Below are 17,615 nucleotides of genomic sequence, written 5' to 3' on the forward strand. Positions count from 1 at the left end.
GGTTTTTAGGGCTAGCTCTTTGACCCCATTTCCCGCTCTTCTAAGGTTATTTGTCCATTCACATTTTTGTCTTTGGCCAATTTTGGTATTTTGTGTCTTCCTAGATATTTTAATATTTTGCTTAAGTTTTCAAAGATATTGGTATAAAATTGTACATGAAATTTTATTATAATTATGTAGATGTTTTGCTATATTAAGAAAATCTAGAAAGATATAGGAGTCTTATTAGTGGTTATCTATGGGAAGTAGAAGTGGAATTATGGGAGTAGGAAGCCGTAGTCTTAAAAAATTTTACCTCCTTTGGCAATATGAGAATTTTCAAGTAATGAACTTGTTTTAGTTTAATAATTGAAAAGTGTTATCTCAAACTTTTAAATATTAAAAAATATAGAATTTAAAAATTATAGAATTTTTAAAAAGTATGGAATATCATACAGAAATATGTATATCCATCTTGCTAGTCCCAGCACATCTTAACTGTGTGTTTTCTTCTCAAGCTGGCCTCTGGACTGTCTTCACCCTGGGTGGTGTGGGCAGCAAAGCAGCTGCCTCTCCAGAACTGTCTTCCCCTCTGGCCAACCAGAGTCTCTTGCTTCTGCTGGTGCTGGCCAACCTGACAGATGCTGCAGATGCGCCAAACCCCTACAGACAAGCCATTATGTCCTTTAAGAATACGCAAGGTTTGTGCTACTGTGTTCATTCCCTCCCTCCCTCCCTTCTTTACGCTCATCGTGGAGCCCAACACGGGGCTCAGACTCACAACCTTGAGATCAAGACGTGAGCTGAAATGGAGTCAGATGCTCAACCAGTTGAGTCACCCAGGCGCCCCTGAATATTCTTCTTATGAGGAAAGAGGGTATAGCTTACACACATTGTTTATTTTTTTATAGTTGTGAAGATGATTCTCAATTTGTATATTTTCATGTTGGTTAAAGATGAGAAAAACAGACTCTTCTGTCTGTATTCACAGGAAGGTCAAATAAATCTTAGATGAGAGCTGTGGTTCTTTATATCCATTTAAATTTACATTTTTATCTAGAGATAACCAAGCCAGAGTTTGCTTAATTTAGATCTGCCTGTCCTACCTATTAGAGGTAGGAACTAACCGGAAAACTCCAAATGATAGGTTGTTTGAAGTTTCTCATTTAAAGTCTGTATTCCAGTTAGAGTTTTATAAAACTAAAAATTAGAACTCCGCAAACTTTTTTCTGCAAAGGATGGCTTTGTGGGGTCATACGTTGTCTGTCACTACTATCTCTTACCTCTGCTGTCAGAGCACAAAAGCAGGCACAGATAATAACGACGTGAGCATCGCTGGTTTCCACTAAAACTTATTTCCAGAACAGGCGATGGGCTTGCCTGTGGGCTCTAGCTTGCCCTGAAGTAGAGCTTGAGTAGTTAGTTCCATGTTGAAAGAATAATCTCTAATCAAAAGATTACACCCCACTAAAAAGGGGGGGGGATTATACTCCATAGGCCAAATTAATACAGTAGCTAGATTTTCAAGATTTATGGAACACTAGTATAATTAAGATGGGTTAAGAAGTGAAGTTATTGGGTAGGAACATTCTTAAACTTCTGATACATGTTACCATGTTCTTTTCCAGAGTTCTCATGCATGTTTCTTATTAGTGTATGAGTGTGCCAGCTGGGGGTACATTTGCCAACTAGTATTATTATTTGTAGAGGAAAACAATAATAGGGAGTCTCTAACAATTTGATAGAGAAAAAAAAGAAAACTCATGTATTTGAGAATGCTTTCCTATTCCATTACCATTCCATCGTGGCTTACTGGTTAAGAGAGCAAGTTTTGGTGTCAGGCAGATCTAAGTTTATGCCACAATTCTGTCACTTCAGAGCTGTGAGGCCTCCTACAGTTTGCTTAACATCAGGCCTCACTGGCTTTGTCTGTAAAATGGGGATAACATCACCTAATAGGATTTGTATAAGTACCATCCAAGGTAATGTTTGAAAGCAATAAGCTCACATTTTACAACATAACCAGATGTTCAGTATATGGTATTTATTGTTACTTTTGATGCTCGGGCCAGATGTTACTTTTTAAGGTTGAACCTTTTGGGGGATAGCCATCTTTCTGGTGGATCGTTTCGTGCAATGATTCTGAACATTGACTTTAAGGTTAGACTGCCTTGGGTTCATATCCCATTTTTTATTCTTTAAAGACCAATATCTTTATCTGTAAAGCAGGAGTTATAATCTCTACCTCACAGGGTTCTTATAAAAATTAAGCGGGTTTTTCTTATAGTACAAAGTCACTATATTATTGCCATAATCTTAAGAAGCAGTGTAATGGAGTAGTGAAGACTTACCTGGGACTGATCTTGGAAAAGTTAATCTCTACAAGCCTTTATTTCATCCTTTGTGAAACTGGTCAAAATAATGGCATGATCATTGTATGCATTAAATAAGGGATAATACACAGGAAGCTGTCAGTATAATGACTTAGTTCATAGCACTTCTTAGCTAGTAATATTTAAATGTTATGGAGACACACAACACACATATTCCATTTGCAGCCAGGTATATACAGCTGGCGAACACATTACTTCGTAATGAGGCATAGCGTTTCCAGAATCTTCCTCCACTGAGAGTTCTATAGATGCTCTAGATTACCTGCAATGCTTCCTTTCACTATCCTTTGCAAAAATAAGTCAGTCACATAAAACAACTGTCAAAAATACAGTGTTAGTGGAAAAAAATAACCTGTATTTTAAATGTAGGAGGAAAAGTGAGGGCATTTTGTAGTAAAATTGAAGACATATTTAAGATAATTCTCACAAATGTATAGTTTAGAAGAATCTGAGAGGTATGGGACTGTGCTATCAAAGACGGTGTTGGCACACATTTCTTTCCCTTAAGAGTAAAGCTTTTGGAGATGCTAACGCAGTGGTTTTAAAATTTTATTTTTATTTAATTTTTGCTAGTGGTTCTGACTCTTTTTAAAAAAAGTCTTGGTTCTTTTTAAGATATTAAAATATCAACTTGTTGTGCTATCACATTCTGGTGTTTTATCTGATAAGATTATACTTTTCTCCAAGTCCATGGACCTGTCTTTCCTTCCTTTTTGGAAGGAAATTTAAAATTTAAGCTGCCATGTTTAAATTAGATCTCTTAGAGCACTTTTGGCCTGGGTCTGTAGCTCTGCTTATTTAAGCTCCTGTGTTCTTATAGTTTCATTCAGCTATATCAATGCACAAATCCTAATAAAGTCAAAGTATGTGACTTAGTTTACTTGCTTTTTTTTTTTAAGATAAAAAGTTGCCCTCAAGTAGTATTTGCACATATATTTAGTCATTGGAAAGACTCAGTTTAGATAGTACAGAGAAATAAACTGTCCCAGCTTTTTTTTTTTTTTTTAACTTTGGTGAGGGCATTTCAGTTCTACTCTCTCAGCAAATTTCAGTTATACAATAGTATGATCAACTCTAGGCACCATGCTTTACATTAGTTTAGTTCTTCAAGTAAAACTTAAAATATAAATTGAAATTTTGAATCTGAAATGTAGTGACGTACCAAGTTGATGGGAAATGAATGGTACATGTGAACAGTGTTTTTCTAATTTACATGAGGCATGGTCCAGAAAATCCTGACATAACATTTTAAAAATTCTGTGGTTTCTCTGTTCCAGACAGCAGTCCTTTCCCCTCATCAATTCCACACACTTTCCAGATTAACTTCAACAGTTTGTACACAGCCCTGTGTGAACAGCAGACATCTGACCAGGCAACTCTCCTCTTGTACACATTGCTGCATCAGAATAGTAATGTTAGAACATACATGTTGGCTCGCACAGATATGGAAAATCTTGTAAGTATCCCACTACACATTTCAAACTTTCTGTATTGTTTAATCTTTTGAAGAGCAGTTTCTTTTCCCGGGAGGGTAAGGTATGGTTGCCTGGTTGCAAAGGTGATGGTTGAGAGATTGACAGGGACCTACCACCAGGCACAGATAGGGTATGAAGTTTATAGTGTGGGAGACACAGCACATGGCTTCCCTGTCCTCCAGGTCTCTCCCTGCCCAGGATCCAGCCTGATGGAGTCTTTCAGGAAGCACCGCCACCATTCTCAAGTTTTTATACCCTGGTGGTTCTTTTCAGATGCTAAATGTCCACCCACCAAATGCCTATAGCTAGTCCCAGTCACAGCAAGTTCCTGGTGAACATGGCTAAGCTTGGTTTCCCATGTGTCCCATCCCTTTGGGAGGCTTAGGCTTGAGGTCTACCTGATCTCAATTCTGGTAGTGTTGTTAGAGTTTCTTTAGGGCACCTATACCAGATAGCAATTGACATGTACACTATTCCTTTATTATGTGAGTGAAAAACTCCGGTAGGGAATCATGGATTTCCATTTGTAACTAATGTGTAACCAAAAATGTTTCCGTGAGTGGGAAGTAACCTTACCTCACCAAGGTGTTAATGTTATAATTGAAATACATTCTATAGAGATACCTGTGGGTTATTTATACGTTAACAGAATTTTGAACATCCCTAAATAGCCAGCAGCTTGCTGGTGACAATAGGAATGTTCCCTCCGTACCAGGTTTTACAGGTTGACAGCAGGATTTACCAGGGCTGGTGGCCATTTTTTCAGTGTTAAAGATAAAATACTGAGTTAACATGGAATGTTAGAATTCATTTGAAGAGTATGTTCCATGTCAAAGTGACACTAAGGACAAAATACGTGATGAGCGAACCTGTCTGCACACCAGCTATCTGTGGGAAACATTGGTTATTTTAAGTAGTAAAATTAGATGTAACAGTGTACTGCTCATGTGAGTAAAAACTTGGGAGATGGCTTGTTTACTGAGGGGTGAGTGAGAATAAGCAGAGACAATTCTGAGTGTGATGTATCCTAAAGGAAATGATGGCAGTAAGCAGAAAGCCCAGGACACCACCTGTTCTAGAAAGTTCCATGGTAAGTATGTTGGTACCTAAGAATTTGCAGGGAACAGACATCTCTACATGATGACATACACCAGTAAACACTTAAGAGGTTTTGTTTTGGGGGGTTTTTTTGGAGTGGGGGTAGAGGGTTATATGTTCATTTTTGTTTTTAACTTTATATAGATTATTTTGATAATGTCTCAACTTATGTCCTTATCTGTCTTTTTAACTTTATTCTATAATATTGGGACTATGATTAGAAAATGTTACTGGGCTGCTCTGATTTTGTTAATAATTTTATTCTATAATCTTTCCTATTAAGGTAATGTTTGACACATTAGTATTTGTAAGAATACATTATTGTGGGGGGCACCTGGGTGGCTCAGTGGGTTAGAGCCTCTGCCTTCGGCTCAGGTCATGATCCCAGTGTCCTGGGATCGAACCCCATATCGGGCTCTCCGCTTAGCGGGGAACCTGCTTCCTCCTCTCCCTCCTGCCTGCCTCTCTGACTACTTGTGATCTCTGTCTATCAAATTAAAAAAAAAAAAAAGAATACATTATTGTGTATAAGTTCCTGCTAGACTAGAGGCAGACTTGCTTCTACTTGGTGTCACATATTGGCCTGAGTGGTCTCTGCAGACCCACTCTTTACGTAGTGGCACAGTGTCATCCAGGGTGATTGTTTTCTCTATTGGTGTTGGAGCTATACGTGGGGAAAGTACTTTCAGGCATATGCTGGTTTGTGTGGTTTTCTTTTTCCTTTAAAGAAACCTATAACTATTAAATTAAAACAGTGTATAATAAAAGCATTGAAAACATTTGTCTTAAAGTAATTGAAATAGTAAATTAAAATTTCTGTTTGATAGGTTTTACCAATTCTTGAGATTCTGTATCATGTCGAAGAAAGAAATTCACACCATGTGTATATGGCCCTTATAATATTATTGATCCTCACAGAAGACGATGGCTTTAATAGATCAATTCACGAAGTGGTAAGTTACCGTTACTTTGCTTAGAGTTTCAGAGTTACAGAATAGGCAGGTCCCTCCACAAGATTTACTGCAGCCTTAGCGTTTCTTCCTTCTCTTCCTTCTGGTAGATGTTTCCACAAGGATCTGACTTAGAAATGGTGTGCCTGTCTTCAGATTTATGAAGTGCTTTTTTTCTGAATGACTATTAGCCACTATTAAACTCTGTCAAAATGGTTTCCTCAGTAACTGAGGCAAATGTTTTTGCTGCCACTGAGTTCATTTTTCCTCTCTGTTTCGTTTCCCCTTCTTAGTTGTGGCAGAAATTGTCAAACAGGTTGCATCTTGTATACAGAATAAGTGAAAGAATAGGAAATAAAGAGAAGAAGCCTGAGAAATTGTTTTATGTGTTTGAAAACAATATAACATAATTTAACTCTTTCAGTTTTAGTCTTATGGGTGAGTTCCAACCCCAAACTGATTTTTATCTTCCTCTTCGTATTTTCTTTGTATCAAGTAACACATGTATATAGTGTTTTTTAAGATTTTATTTTTAAGTAATCTCTGCACCCAATGTGGGGCTCAAACTTACAACCACTGACTGACCCAGCCAGGCACCCCAACACCTGTACACATTGTTTTAAAACTTATATAGAAGGTTTAAAACTTATATACCAGGTTTTAATGCAACATAATACATCCCATGTCTACCCTACTACACCTGATTCCCACTCCCCAAAGACCAGTGCTTTGCCCATGTTTCTAAATAACGTTCTTATTTTGTTATTTCTTGATTTTCCAGATTTAGATATTAACTATCCTCTTCCTAAAATGGAAAATAAGTCATAATTAGCTCTCCTTCCTGCACATCATGCCTGGTCCCTCTGGCTTCCCAGCCCCCTTTCCACTCATATACTTTTACCCCTCCTTCCATTTTATTACCATTTTCAGCTTGAGAACTCCGCTTTTTCATGCTTATGATTAACTAGTATTCTTAGCTCAGCTATGTAATGTATGATCATTGCATTTCCTTTCTTGTTCATGTTTTGGTTTTTCTGTAGCACGCGATTGCCCAGTTTTTTATTCATGTATCCATCACTCATTCAGCTCCCATACCTCAACAAAACGGAGAATTCCCTCTAAGTACATTAAAATACATTGCATATCTTCTTAGTTTCGTTTTCTTCTATGACTTCTGTCTTTGGCCATGTTGGAGGCTTAAGTCAAATGTTTGGTGATCAGTGTTTGTTTTATTTAGAAGTAAGGCACTAAAAAGTTGGTTGTAAGTTCTGTGTGTGGGCAGGACTTTTACTTGCTTTTAACTCTCTCTGCATGGTCTGTTTCTCTGGGCACTCTGTTCTCTGTAGGCCTTTTCTTTGGGCTGATCAGTTTCTCAGAGGGGCTCTTTCAGTCTTCCTGCTGTGGGAGTCTAGTGGGAGAAGGGGTTAGGGCTTTCACGCCTCATCGGATACAAACACTCTTTTCTTCTTGTCTTTAGTAGGGTTTTTGTGGCATGTTTACTCTTCTCTGAAGATGTTCCATTAAAACTTTTTTTTGTCTCTTACATGGTGTGACCATCATTTCAACTAAGATTTAAGGAATCTTGACACTGTAGAAAGAGGATAAAACATACAAACTTCTTGATTCTTATGGTTTAGTAAAGTACCACAGAGAAAATATTTGTATTGATTTTCTCATTTTTTATAGCATTTATCTTTTTTTTTTTTTAAGTTTTTGTTTATTTGACACAGAGAGACACAGCGAGAGAGGGAACACAAGCTAGGGGAGTGGGAGAGGGAGAAGCAGGCTTCCAGCTGAGCAGGGAGTCCAATGTGGGGCTTGATCCTAGGACCCTCGGATCGTGAACTGAGCCAAAGGCAGATGCTTAATGATGAGCCACCCAGGCACCCCTATACTGTTTATTTTTAATAAGAAACAAAAACTGATATAATTTTTAAAAACATTGAAATTGGGGCGCCTGGGTGTCTCAGTCGGTTAAGTGTCTGCCTTTGTCTCAGGCCATGAGCCCAGCATCCTGGGATCGAGCCCCACATCAGACTCCCCACTCAGGAGGGAATCTGCTTCTCCCTCTCTTCCCCACTCGTGTTCTCTCTAGCTATCTCTGTCTCTCTCTCAAACACATAAAATCTTAAAAAAAAAAAAAAGTAAAAACATTTAAATTGAAGTATAAAGTGTGCACAGATTTTGAAGGTACAATTTAGGAGTTTTTGCATATGTGTATACCTGTGTTATTGCCACACAGATCAAGTTACTGAACACTTCTAACATAACAGAAATGCCTTTTCCTGGCCAGTACCCCACAACAATAGTGAACCACTATTCTGACTTTCTTCCCAACAGATTAGTTTTTATCTCTCCTTGGAGTACAGTGTGCTATCTTCTGTATTGGCTTCTTTCAGTCCAGAGTACTGCTGAATTGACCTGTGTTACTGCATCACTGGTTGGTTCTTTTGTATTTCTAGGTGTTATTCCGTTGTATGAATATGCTGCAGTATATTTATCCATTCTCTTCGTGGTAAATAATTGCTTTCCCCCCCAGTTTGGGACTATTTTTGATAAGGCTGCTGTCCCATTTTTGTACCTGTACATCAGCAGACATGTGCCCTCGTTCTCTTGGGTGTATACCTAGGGTAGCATTGCTGGGTCAAGGGCAGGTGTATGTTTAGCTTGAAGAGACAGTAATAAAACTGAAGCAGCGTCTAACCCTAAGTTTTCAGTTATACTCCAAGGTTGTATGTGCACTTTTCCATAGAGCGCACCTGCTGATTAACGGTCATCCGACAGCACTGTTGATAATATTGAAAATGTTGAGAGCACCCTGAAGAGTCCAGCAGGGTGCTGGCTACATCTGGAGAGTACAAAAGGGGAATGAAAATGGAGAAGGGTAAACAGTGGGGTTTCACCTATGTCTGTAATGTTGTATTTGCTTCAGCAGTATGGAAAACAAAATAAAACAAGAAGTTACCAAAAAGAACTTTGAAGCAAATATGACAAAAAAAATGTTAAGATTTGACAAAATTCAAGTATGGATACACTTTTTATCATGTTGTTTTCTATGCTTTTTTTTTTTTTTTAAAAGATTTTATTTATTTATTTGACAGACAGAAATCACAAGTAGGCAGAGAGGCAGGCAGAGAGAGAGAGGGAGAAGCAGGCTTCCCGCTGAAGAGAGAGCCCGATGCGGGGCTCGATCCCAGGACCCTGGGATCATGACCTGAGCCGAAGGCAGAGGCTTTAACCCACTGAGCCACCCAGGCGCCCCTCTATGCTTTTTTGATATGCTTATTTTATTTAGTAATTAAAGTTAGAATAGGAGTTTGCATTAAAATTAAACTTTACTGACTGCCGAAATAGGAGATAATAAGACAGAGTTCCGTTTAAGACAAAGATAAAAACCCCCAGAAAGATGATCAAGAAAAGAAAGAGTTTAAAATGTCTATGTTCCGATAAAATATTAGGTTCTGTTCATATTCATACTTGGTTCCGTAAGGATTTCTGGATATTCCAGATGACATTTCAAATTCAGGTATTTAAACAAATTTCTTTCCCCTCTAGAATTTGACTTTCATATTGACCTTTGTTTATTTTTCTTTTCCTTTCCATATGTAGTAGTGAAAATGAGTAAGTAAATGTTTCTACCAAAGTTCTTTACATGGAATTATTAGTTGTGGATCTAATTGTCCATGAAATAGATTCTGGTATCTCATTTTGGCTTGAAGTTGCATTTCCTCAGACCTCATGTACTTTTCATGTGCTTATATATCCTCTTTTGTGAAGTATCTTTCCAAATTTTCCCCTTTTATAAAAATTATACTTAAAACAAATTTTTTAAAAGATTTTATTTATTTGAGAGAGAGAGAGAGTCATGTGCATGCACAATCAGTGGGGAGGGGCAAAGGGAGAAGCAGGCTCCCTGATGAGCAGGAAGGGGCAGGTGGGAGGAATGTGTCTATGTTATCTATGTCAATAACGATATTCCAGGAATGTGAGGGTGGTTTAATATTGGAAAATCTCTTAATGTAACTTATACATTTAAGAGAGAAAACCCATACATTCATTTCAATAGACATAGAAAACGATTTGATAAAATTCAACACCTATTCATGATAAACAAAACAATATTTTCAACAAAGTAAGGGTAGAAAAATTCTTTGTCTTAACTGAGTGTATCTATAAAAATCTACAGTTAAAAGCATTGTACTCAATTGGAGAGTTTTAGAAATATTTTCTTGGAAGTCAGAACAAAGAGGATGTTCTGTATTACCACTCCTCTTCATTGTTGTATCAAAACTTTAAGCAGGTTAGTTAAACTTGAAAAGAGAGGAAATCTAAATGTCCATATTTACAGATGTTAGAATTGACCATATAGAGAATTCAAGATACTATAATAATATTTGAACTGTTAGGAAAGTTGAGCAAATCTTCTGAATCTGAGATCCATATATAAACAAATACAATTTCTACACACCAGTAACAAAGCTCTTCAAAAATGTGTTCTAGAGAGGTGCCTGGGTAGCTCAGTGGGTTAAATGTCCAGCTCTTGATTTCAGCTCAGGTTGTGATCTCAGCTTCAGAGCCCTCCATCTGACTCCATGCTCAGCAGGGAGTCTGCTTGAGATTCTCTCCTCTCTGTCCTCCTCTCTTTCCCAAAAAATTAGTCTTCAAAAATGTGGTCTAGAGATGCTACTTATAATACCAATAAAACTGTAGTGAACTTGAGAATCGTGTAACAAAGGAAGTACAACATTTTTTATGACAAAAATTACCTAAATGAAGGATATTAAATATGACTTAATAAATAGAGATACCATGTTCATGGATAGGAGGACTCAGTGACAGAGTTGTTAATTTTGCTTTCAAATTAATCATTGTGTTGAATGCAATCCTGATCAAAATCTCGAGATTTTTGTGAGACTTAATCAACTGCAATTGACCTTTGAGTAAAATAGATTTGAACTGTGTGAGTGTACTTATACATGGATGTTTTCAATAAATATAGTACTGTAAATATATCTTCTCTTCCTTAGTAAGCTTATCATTAAATAAATTTTTCAGAAGTCAAAAGTTTGACTTTTGGATGGATTTTTGACTGTGCATGCAGTGGGTTGGGCACCCCTAACCTCTGCATTGCTCAAGTGTCAACTGCAGTCCCTGAAATCATATGGAAGAACATTTTGCATAGAAAGTTTTTGAAGAAAAACAATGTGGAGTTATCCTACCAGATAAGACTAGTTATAAAACATTAGTAATTAAATGTCTTTCATTAACAGTAGAATTTTAAAAAAAAAGATAAATGCAAAAGAATTTAGAGAGTCCAGAAATTACACACTCACATACAGCAACACAAATGTATGATGGAAGTAGTAGGTAAATCGTGCTGAGATTGAGATCTTGGCTTATCTCACAGGAAAAGTAAAATTAGATGATATTGCCCCTATATAAGGACATATTGCACTTGTGTTAATAAGGCCTAGATATGAAAAGCTGAAATTTAAAATCTTCAAAAGAAGCTAAAGGATAATGTTTTTATGAACTCAAGATAGCATAAATGTATAAACCATGAATAAACAATATTAATAAATTTGACTGCATTACAATGAAAACCTTTTATGGTTAATAAAAGGGAAAACAGGACGTAGACAGGAAGATGGATTAGCATGATCCTTCAGTAAAACCAAAGTCTTCAGTAGAAAAATAGGCAAAGTAATAAAAAGAAACAGAATATAAAACCTGAATGACCAGCAAACATTTTTAAAGGATATTCAAACTCCTGATTTGTCAGGATCATGCTAATTAAAATAACAAATATTTTGTACTCATCAGTTTGGCAGAAATTATAAGCTTTGTTAAGAATTGGTAAGGTTGTAGGGAAGGAGGATGCTCTTATACTATATAAATGAGCAGAATAGCTTTTGAAAGGAATCTGGCCTTTTATGTTCCTCAAATAACCTGCAGAAGTAGATACTCAACCTCCCAGCAATTCCATTTCCTGGTTGTGTCCTAAGAAAAACTTTTTCAGAGAGCCACAATAGCTCATTTGAAGGAATGTGCATTGTAGTATTGTTTATAGTGTTCAAAAATTGCAAATAAATGCTAACGTAAATGAAATACTGTAGAACAGCTAGAGTAAATTAAATAGAGCTGCATGTATTGGTAATAATAAATCTCAAAAATCTGCATGGTAATGAAGTATCAAATTCAGGCTGCCAGAGGTTAGAGGACAGGATCAGTGAGGACTGGCTAGGGATTTCAGGATGTCAGAAGCAAAATATTAGCATTTAAGAAAACGGTGCTGGATACAGTGGTGTTTTTATACTAGGCTATTTAACTTCTATGAAATTTCTGTGCTGTCTGAGATGGTAGTACTTTTTTTTTTTTTTTAAAGATTTTATTTATTTGTCAGAGAGAGAGGGAGAGAGAGGGAGCACAGGCAGACAGAATGGCAGGCAGAGGCAGAGGGAGAAGCAGGCTCCTGCTGAGCAAGGAGCCCGATGCGGGACTCGATCCCAGGACGCTGGGATCATGACCTGAGCCGAAGGCAGCTGCTTAACCAACTGAGCCACCCAGGCGTCCCGAGATGGTAGTACTTTTAATGTGACTACTGTGACCGAGGAATTGAATTTTAAATTTTAATAAAATTTAAGTTAGGAGCACCTGGGTGGCTCAGTTGTTAAGCATCTGCCTTCGGCTCAGGTCATGATCCCAGGGTCCTGGGATTGAGCCCCAGATCAGGGCAGGCGGGAAACCTGCTTTTCTCTCTCCCACTCCCCCTGCTGTGTTCCCTCTCTCACTGTCTCTCTCTGTCAAATAAATAAATAAAATGTAAAAGAAAAATTTGAAGCCAAATACCTGCTTGTGATTCATGCTGTTGTGATGAACACTGCTGCTCTATGCTTTTTAGTTAATAGTGACCCAAGCCTATGTTTATTAAAAAAAAAAAAAAAAAAAAGCTATTCAGTTACTTTGCAATTTTGCCTCCTCGCAAACTCTTGGAGATTCGCTTTTGAAGTCATTAAGTACTGAAAAATGAGTGGCTTAAAATGGGTGTTTTACAGATTATTTTTCTTTTTAAAATTTATATGTTTCCTGACTGACTTAACTGATAATTAATGTTCAGAGTATGAAAATCCGGAGAGTAAGAGGTCCCTGGTATCTGAATATCCTGTAGTGAGATTTTGGGTAGTAAGGGTAAGAATCTACCTTGTAACATTGTTTTTACTAGGGGAAAAACTGGAAATAACCCCAATTTCCATTAATAGAAGAGTGGACCCAAGAACATGTGGCCTATTGGTATAGTACTATTCAGTACTTAGGTGGGATGCAGTAAGGGTGATATTCAGACATTTAACTAGTATGGAACCAGAGTCAGCCAGTCAGAAGGATATCAACCATGGTCCCATCATTGTCTTCTGTACGTTAATTGTGGAACCCCCAGGTGGTCCTGGGAGAGTGGCTTGGGGCAACAGCTGCTTATTAATGACCATAGTTGTATTCATTTTAAGAAATGATTAGTACTACCAGAATTTGGCATATGTGGTAAATATTAATTTCCTTATATGCATCAACATGGGGGGGTTACGAGAACATATTGAGTGAGAAAAAAAATAAGATGCCAACAAATACCTATGTGTACTAGTTTCCTAGGGCTGCCATAACTAATTATTGCAAACGGGGTAGCTAAAAACAACAGAAATTGATTGTCAGAGTTCTGGCAATTAGAAGTTCAAAAGCAGGGTGTCAGCAGGACCATGGTATCTCTGAAAGACCTAGGAGACAGGTCTTGCCTCTTCTTGGTCTCTGGTGGCCAGTCTTTGTTGTCCTTGGCTTGCAGCTTCTATTGTCTGTTGTGTCATGTCCTCCTCTCACGTGGGTGCCTGTTTCTGTGTGTCTCCTCCTCTTCTTCTAGGGACACCAGTCATACTGGATTTAGGGTCCATCCCAACCCAGTAGGACCTCATCTTGGTTATGTATTTATGAAGACCCCGTTTTCAAGTAAGATCACATTCACAGGTTTTGGATGACATGAATTTTGGGGGATACTATTCAACCTAAGATACCATGGTATTGTTTTTATAAACTAGTAAATACACAAAGGAATCTCCTAGGCTTTGGAGAGAGTGTGTGTACATAGAAAGCATTTGAAGGGGACTAGAAAGGTACATACTAAGTTCAAGGTAGTGGTTGATTTTTTTCAAAAGGTAGTGAATTTTTTTCAAAAGGTAGTAGACACTTTTTTCAAGGTAGTGGTTGATTTATTCCCCCTACTTTGGGGGAATAAAATGGGATTTATATCTTAAAAAAAGTGAAATGTTAACAGTTAATGTCAGTTGTGGGAATATGGAAGTTAATTATTCTTTGCCTTTCTAAACATACTTGATATTCTAAAGAGTTGATATTACACAGTATGTTAGTCAACTCTAGCATATAAACATTTGGAAGAGATATTCAATAAAATCAAATCTATATGGGGGAAAGCTCAGGAAAAGACCTACAACTAGCAATTCTCATATCCTTTTTAAGAAAGAAGACATTTTCAGATCCTTGAGAGGTTTCCTTTTGCATATTATTTGAGTTAGTTGACCATGAAATTGTATAATCAAGATGCCAGTCTATGACTATTAAACTGTATGTCTGAATATTGGATACAAGAAATGGGGAGTTGCTTTTGTAAGTTAAATAGTTTAAATAGGTTCTAAATAGGTCAATGGCTACAGCTAAGTTACCAAAAAGAATTTTCTGTATGTTACCCATTATGCATTGATGTCCCATGGGAAGCTTTGTGAGCTTTATAACTAGTTCTTTATAATTTTTCTTAAACATAACCAGAATTTCTAAGCAATAATATATTTTTCACAGGAAGAAAAAATTTTATGTAAAGACTAAATTGGATTTCTAATTTTTATAGTGACATAAGTTTACTATGTGGATACCATTTAAATATTTGTTGAATGTTAAATGAATAAGACTACTTTTATTCAAAACATTTCTTCCATCCAGGTTTGTAATTGACACACACAAGCAGATGTTTAGAACTAATGACCTCTGTTTCAAATAAGGATGGGTTATGACAATTTATTTCTAAATAAAGGAGCTGAGAGAGGAGAAACTGAACTATGTTCAAATGTGTGGCCTTTAAAAAGACAGAGACTTCTCTCACTAGTAAAATTGCCTAATGAGTGTCCTGTGTTAGTATTTATTTGGAGACTTAAGAGCATTGGTTCTAAAATTTTTTGGTCTTTACACTTAAAAATAATTGAGGACACCAAATAGTTTTTTTCTGTGGGTTTTAGCTCTGTACATTTACCATACTAGAAATTAAAATTGAGATATTTAAAAAATATTTAATCAGGTCATTTGGAAATAATAGTTATTATAATAAACCCCAATATATGTTAGATACATCAATAATATATTTTTATGAAAAATAACTGTTTTTGCCAAACAAAAATTTAGCAAGAAGAATGGCATTTATGTTTTTACAAATCTTTTGAACAAATTGCCTTAACAGAAGACTGATAGATTCTCATGTCTGCTTCTGTACTAAAATTGTTACATTATCAGCCATGTTATGTACCACCTGAAAAATTCAACTGTATGCTCATGAGAGAATGAGAGTGGAAAGTAATATTTTGGTATTATCATGAAAATTATTTTGGCCTTGAGAATTGTCCACACGTGTCTGTGGGACTCCTACAGGGTCCCAGGACCACGTTTTGAGAACTGGTGCCTTAGAGAGTAAGTCAGAGGGACTAGGCACTTCACTGTTCTTTGTAAAGGTTCAAGTGGCAAAACTCATTGTTTTGAATTTTTTCAACTGTTATTTGTTTTACACATTAGGTTATCTCTTCCACTTACATCCTTAGTCATGAATACATGGGGATGTGTACACATTTACATTTTTTACCTCACAAACAATACTCAGCTACCATTTAGTGGGTGTTTGCCGCGTGCCAGCCTCTGAGTGGAGACTGCAGAACAGGTCAGGGTTGGTTATTTGTAATGGCGGGTACTAGGTGATTTGGGACTCTTGCCAGATAGTTGAACTGAGTGAAAATCTTTTGTGGAGGCACTCGTGTGCACTTACATGAGGTTGAACACAGTATCTCTACTTTTTTTTATTCTTCTGGTCTGTTTCCATACCCCCTGTCTCATTCCTCCTATTATTTGGACTTTTGGGGGGGGGCAGATTTACCAGAGAAATGTCAATTTTAATGATTTTTTAGAAGAACTGAGGTACAACCATATTACTTAGATTTAACTTTATTTCTCTGACTTCATGGATTATGATTGTGGTTGGTTGTTGCTTTTGGGTTTTGTTTGGAAGTCCTTTTTCTCCTCTTGAATTTCTTGATCTGTCATTTGTTGTTGTTGTCACAGTGGGAAGGATGGACAGCTAAATACTTACATGTGTGGTGGTTTGTTTTTTTCCCCCAGAAATGGTGCATGAGCAGTTCATGTTGACTCTTTGCATACTTCCAAGACTTTGTTTGTAAACTTGTGTGGTAGTTTCTCTAGGTATAGAATTCTAGAATCATAACCCATTCCTCAGAAATGTATGGACATTGTTCTCTTGTTATGCAGATGTATAGTGTTTAGGACAAGAAATCTAATGTTAGTTTGCTTGTCTCTCTTTTGGTGATAACCTGCTTCTTCTATCTGGGAGCCAATAAGATTTTATTATATACTATAAATTCAGAAGTTTTACCAAACTGTTTTTACTTTTTCTCATTATTTCTCCTCATAATGTTGGAAGTTTTTCCTCTCCTCAGCAAAACTTTATCCTATTACTAATTTTTCTGTTTTCCTTTTTGTCTGTACTTTCTGGAACTTTTACTAAGTAGACATTAGGTCTCTGCTTTTCTCTCATACTTTATCTTTTTGCCTATTTATTGCTGTTGTCTGAGAGAACTTTTGAATTAGTCTTTCAAATCACAGATCTGCAATGTCCAGTTTTTGTCTCTCTCTGATGTCCATCCTTCATATCCCCTGTGGAACTGCACCAGCCCAAGCTAGAAAATAGTTCTTGCTTATGGTGCCTGGAGGGGAGCACCAGAGCTACCAGCTCTCAGCAGCCAGAGCAGAACATGGCATGGATCTTCTGGATCTTGGCTTATTTGTGTTCTTGGCTTTTCCTGAACACAAGTATGAAGGTTTTCTGTGGTTGTTGAGAGAATTCTACTTTTCAAGAGACTCCTCAGTTTTCCTATTTCCACTTTTTCCAATTTTTCTGTCTTGTCTTTGTGCTGCCCATCTTTCAAATATATTTCCTTTTTGTGTACTAATGATATCCTCCTGTTTTCCAGGTCTCTTTTCTTTTCTGTTTAAGAAGGAAGAAGGAAAGAGAAGTGAACACCTCAGCACTGTTTTGCTATCTTGAACTGAAAGTCTCACAATTCACTTTTATATTGTTTAACTCACCTTCAGAGCAAAGCCATGGCTTATCTGAGATTGTAGACATGGATAATCCTTTATTCCCTGAAGCAGTCATATTTACTTAAACTTTTCTTCCCCATTACAGATATTAAAAAATATTAGTTGGTATTCAGAACGGGTTTTAACTGAAATTTCACTGGGGAGTCTTCTGATACTGGTTGTAATAAGAACCATTCAGTACAACATGACGAGGACAAGAGTAAGTATTCCATAGCAATTATTTTTATCTTTATATGTGTAGTACAGTTGGGCCTGTAGTTTAAAGCAATCTCAATATTTAGAATACT

General features: G+C 36.9%; 1 protein-coding gene across 2 annotated transcripts in view; it reads left to right on the forward strand.

Moving 5' to 3' along the window:
* The window catches only part of DYM (dymeclin), a 349,065-nt gene that overhangs the window by 140,620 nt on the left and 190,830 nt on the right, over positions 1-17,615 (forward strand). For both annotated transcript variants that reach the window (XM_047696791.1, XM_047696790.1), the window contains exons 9-12: positions 498-680; positions 3,650-3,828; positions 5,773-5,898; positions 17,414-17,527. In XM_047696791.1, the coding sequence (XP_047552747.1) occupies positions 498-680; positions 3,650-3,828; positions 5,773-5,898; positions 17,414-17,527 (602 nt within the window). The remainder of the gene's footprint in view (positions 1-497; positions 681-3,649; positions 3,829-5,772; positions 5,899-17,413; positions 17,528-17,615) is intronic.

Source organism: Lutra lutra, chromosome 12 (genome assembly GCF_902655055.1).
Source record: "Lutra lutra chromosome 12, mLutLut1.2, whole genome shotgun sequence".
Taxonomy (NCBI): domain Eukaryota; kingdom Metazoa; phylum Chordata; class Mammalia; order Carnivora; family Mustelidae; genus Lutra; species Lutra lutra.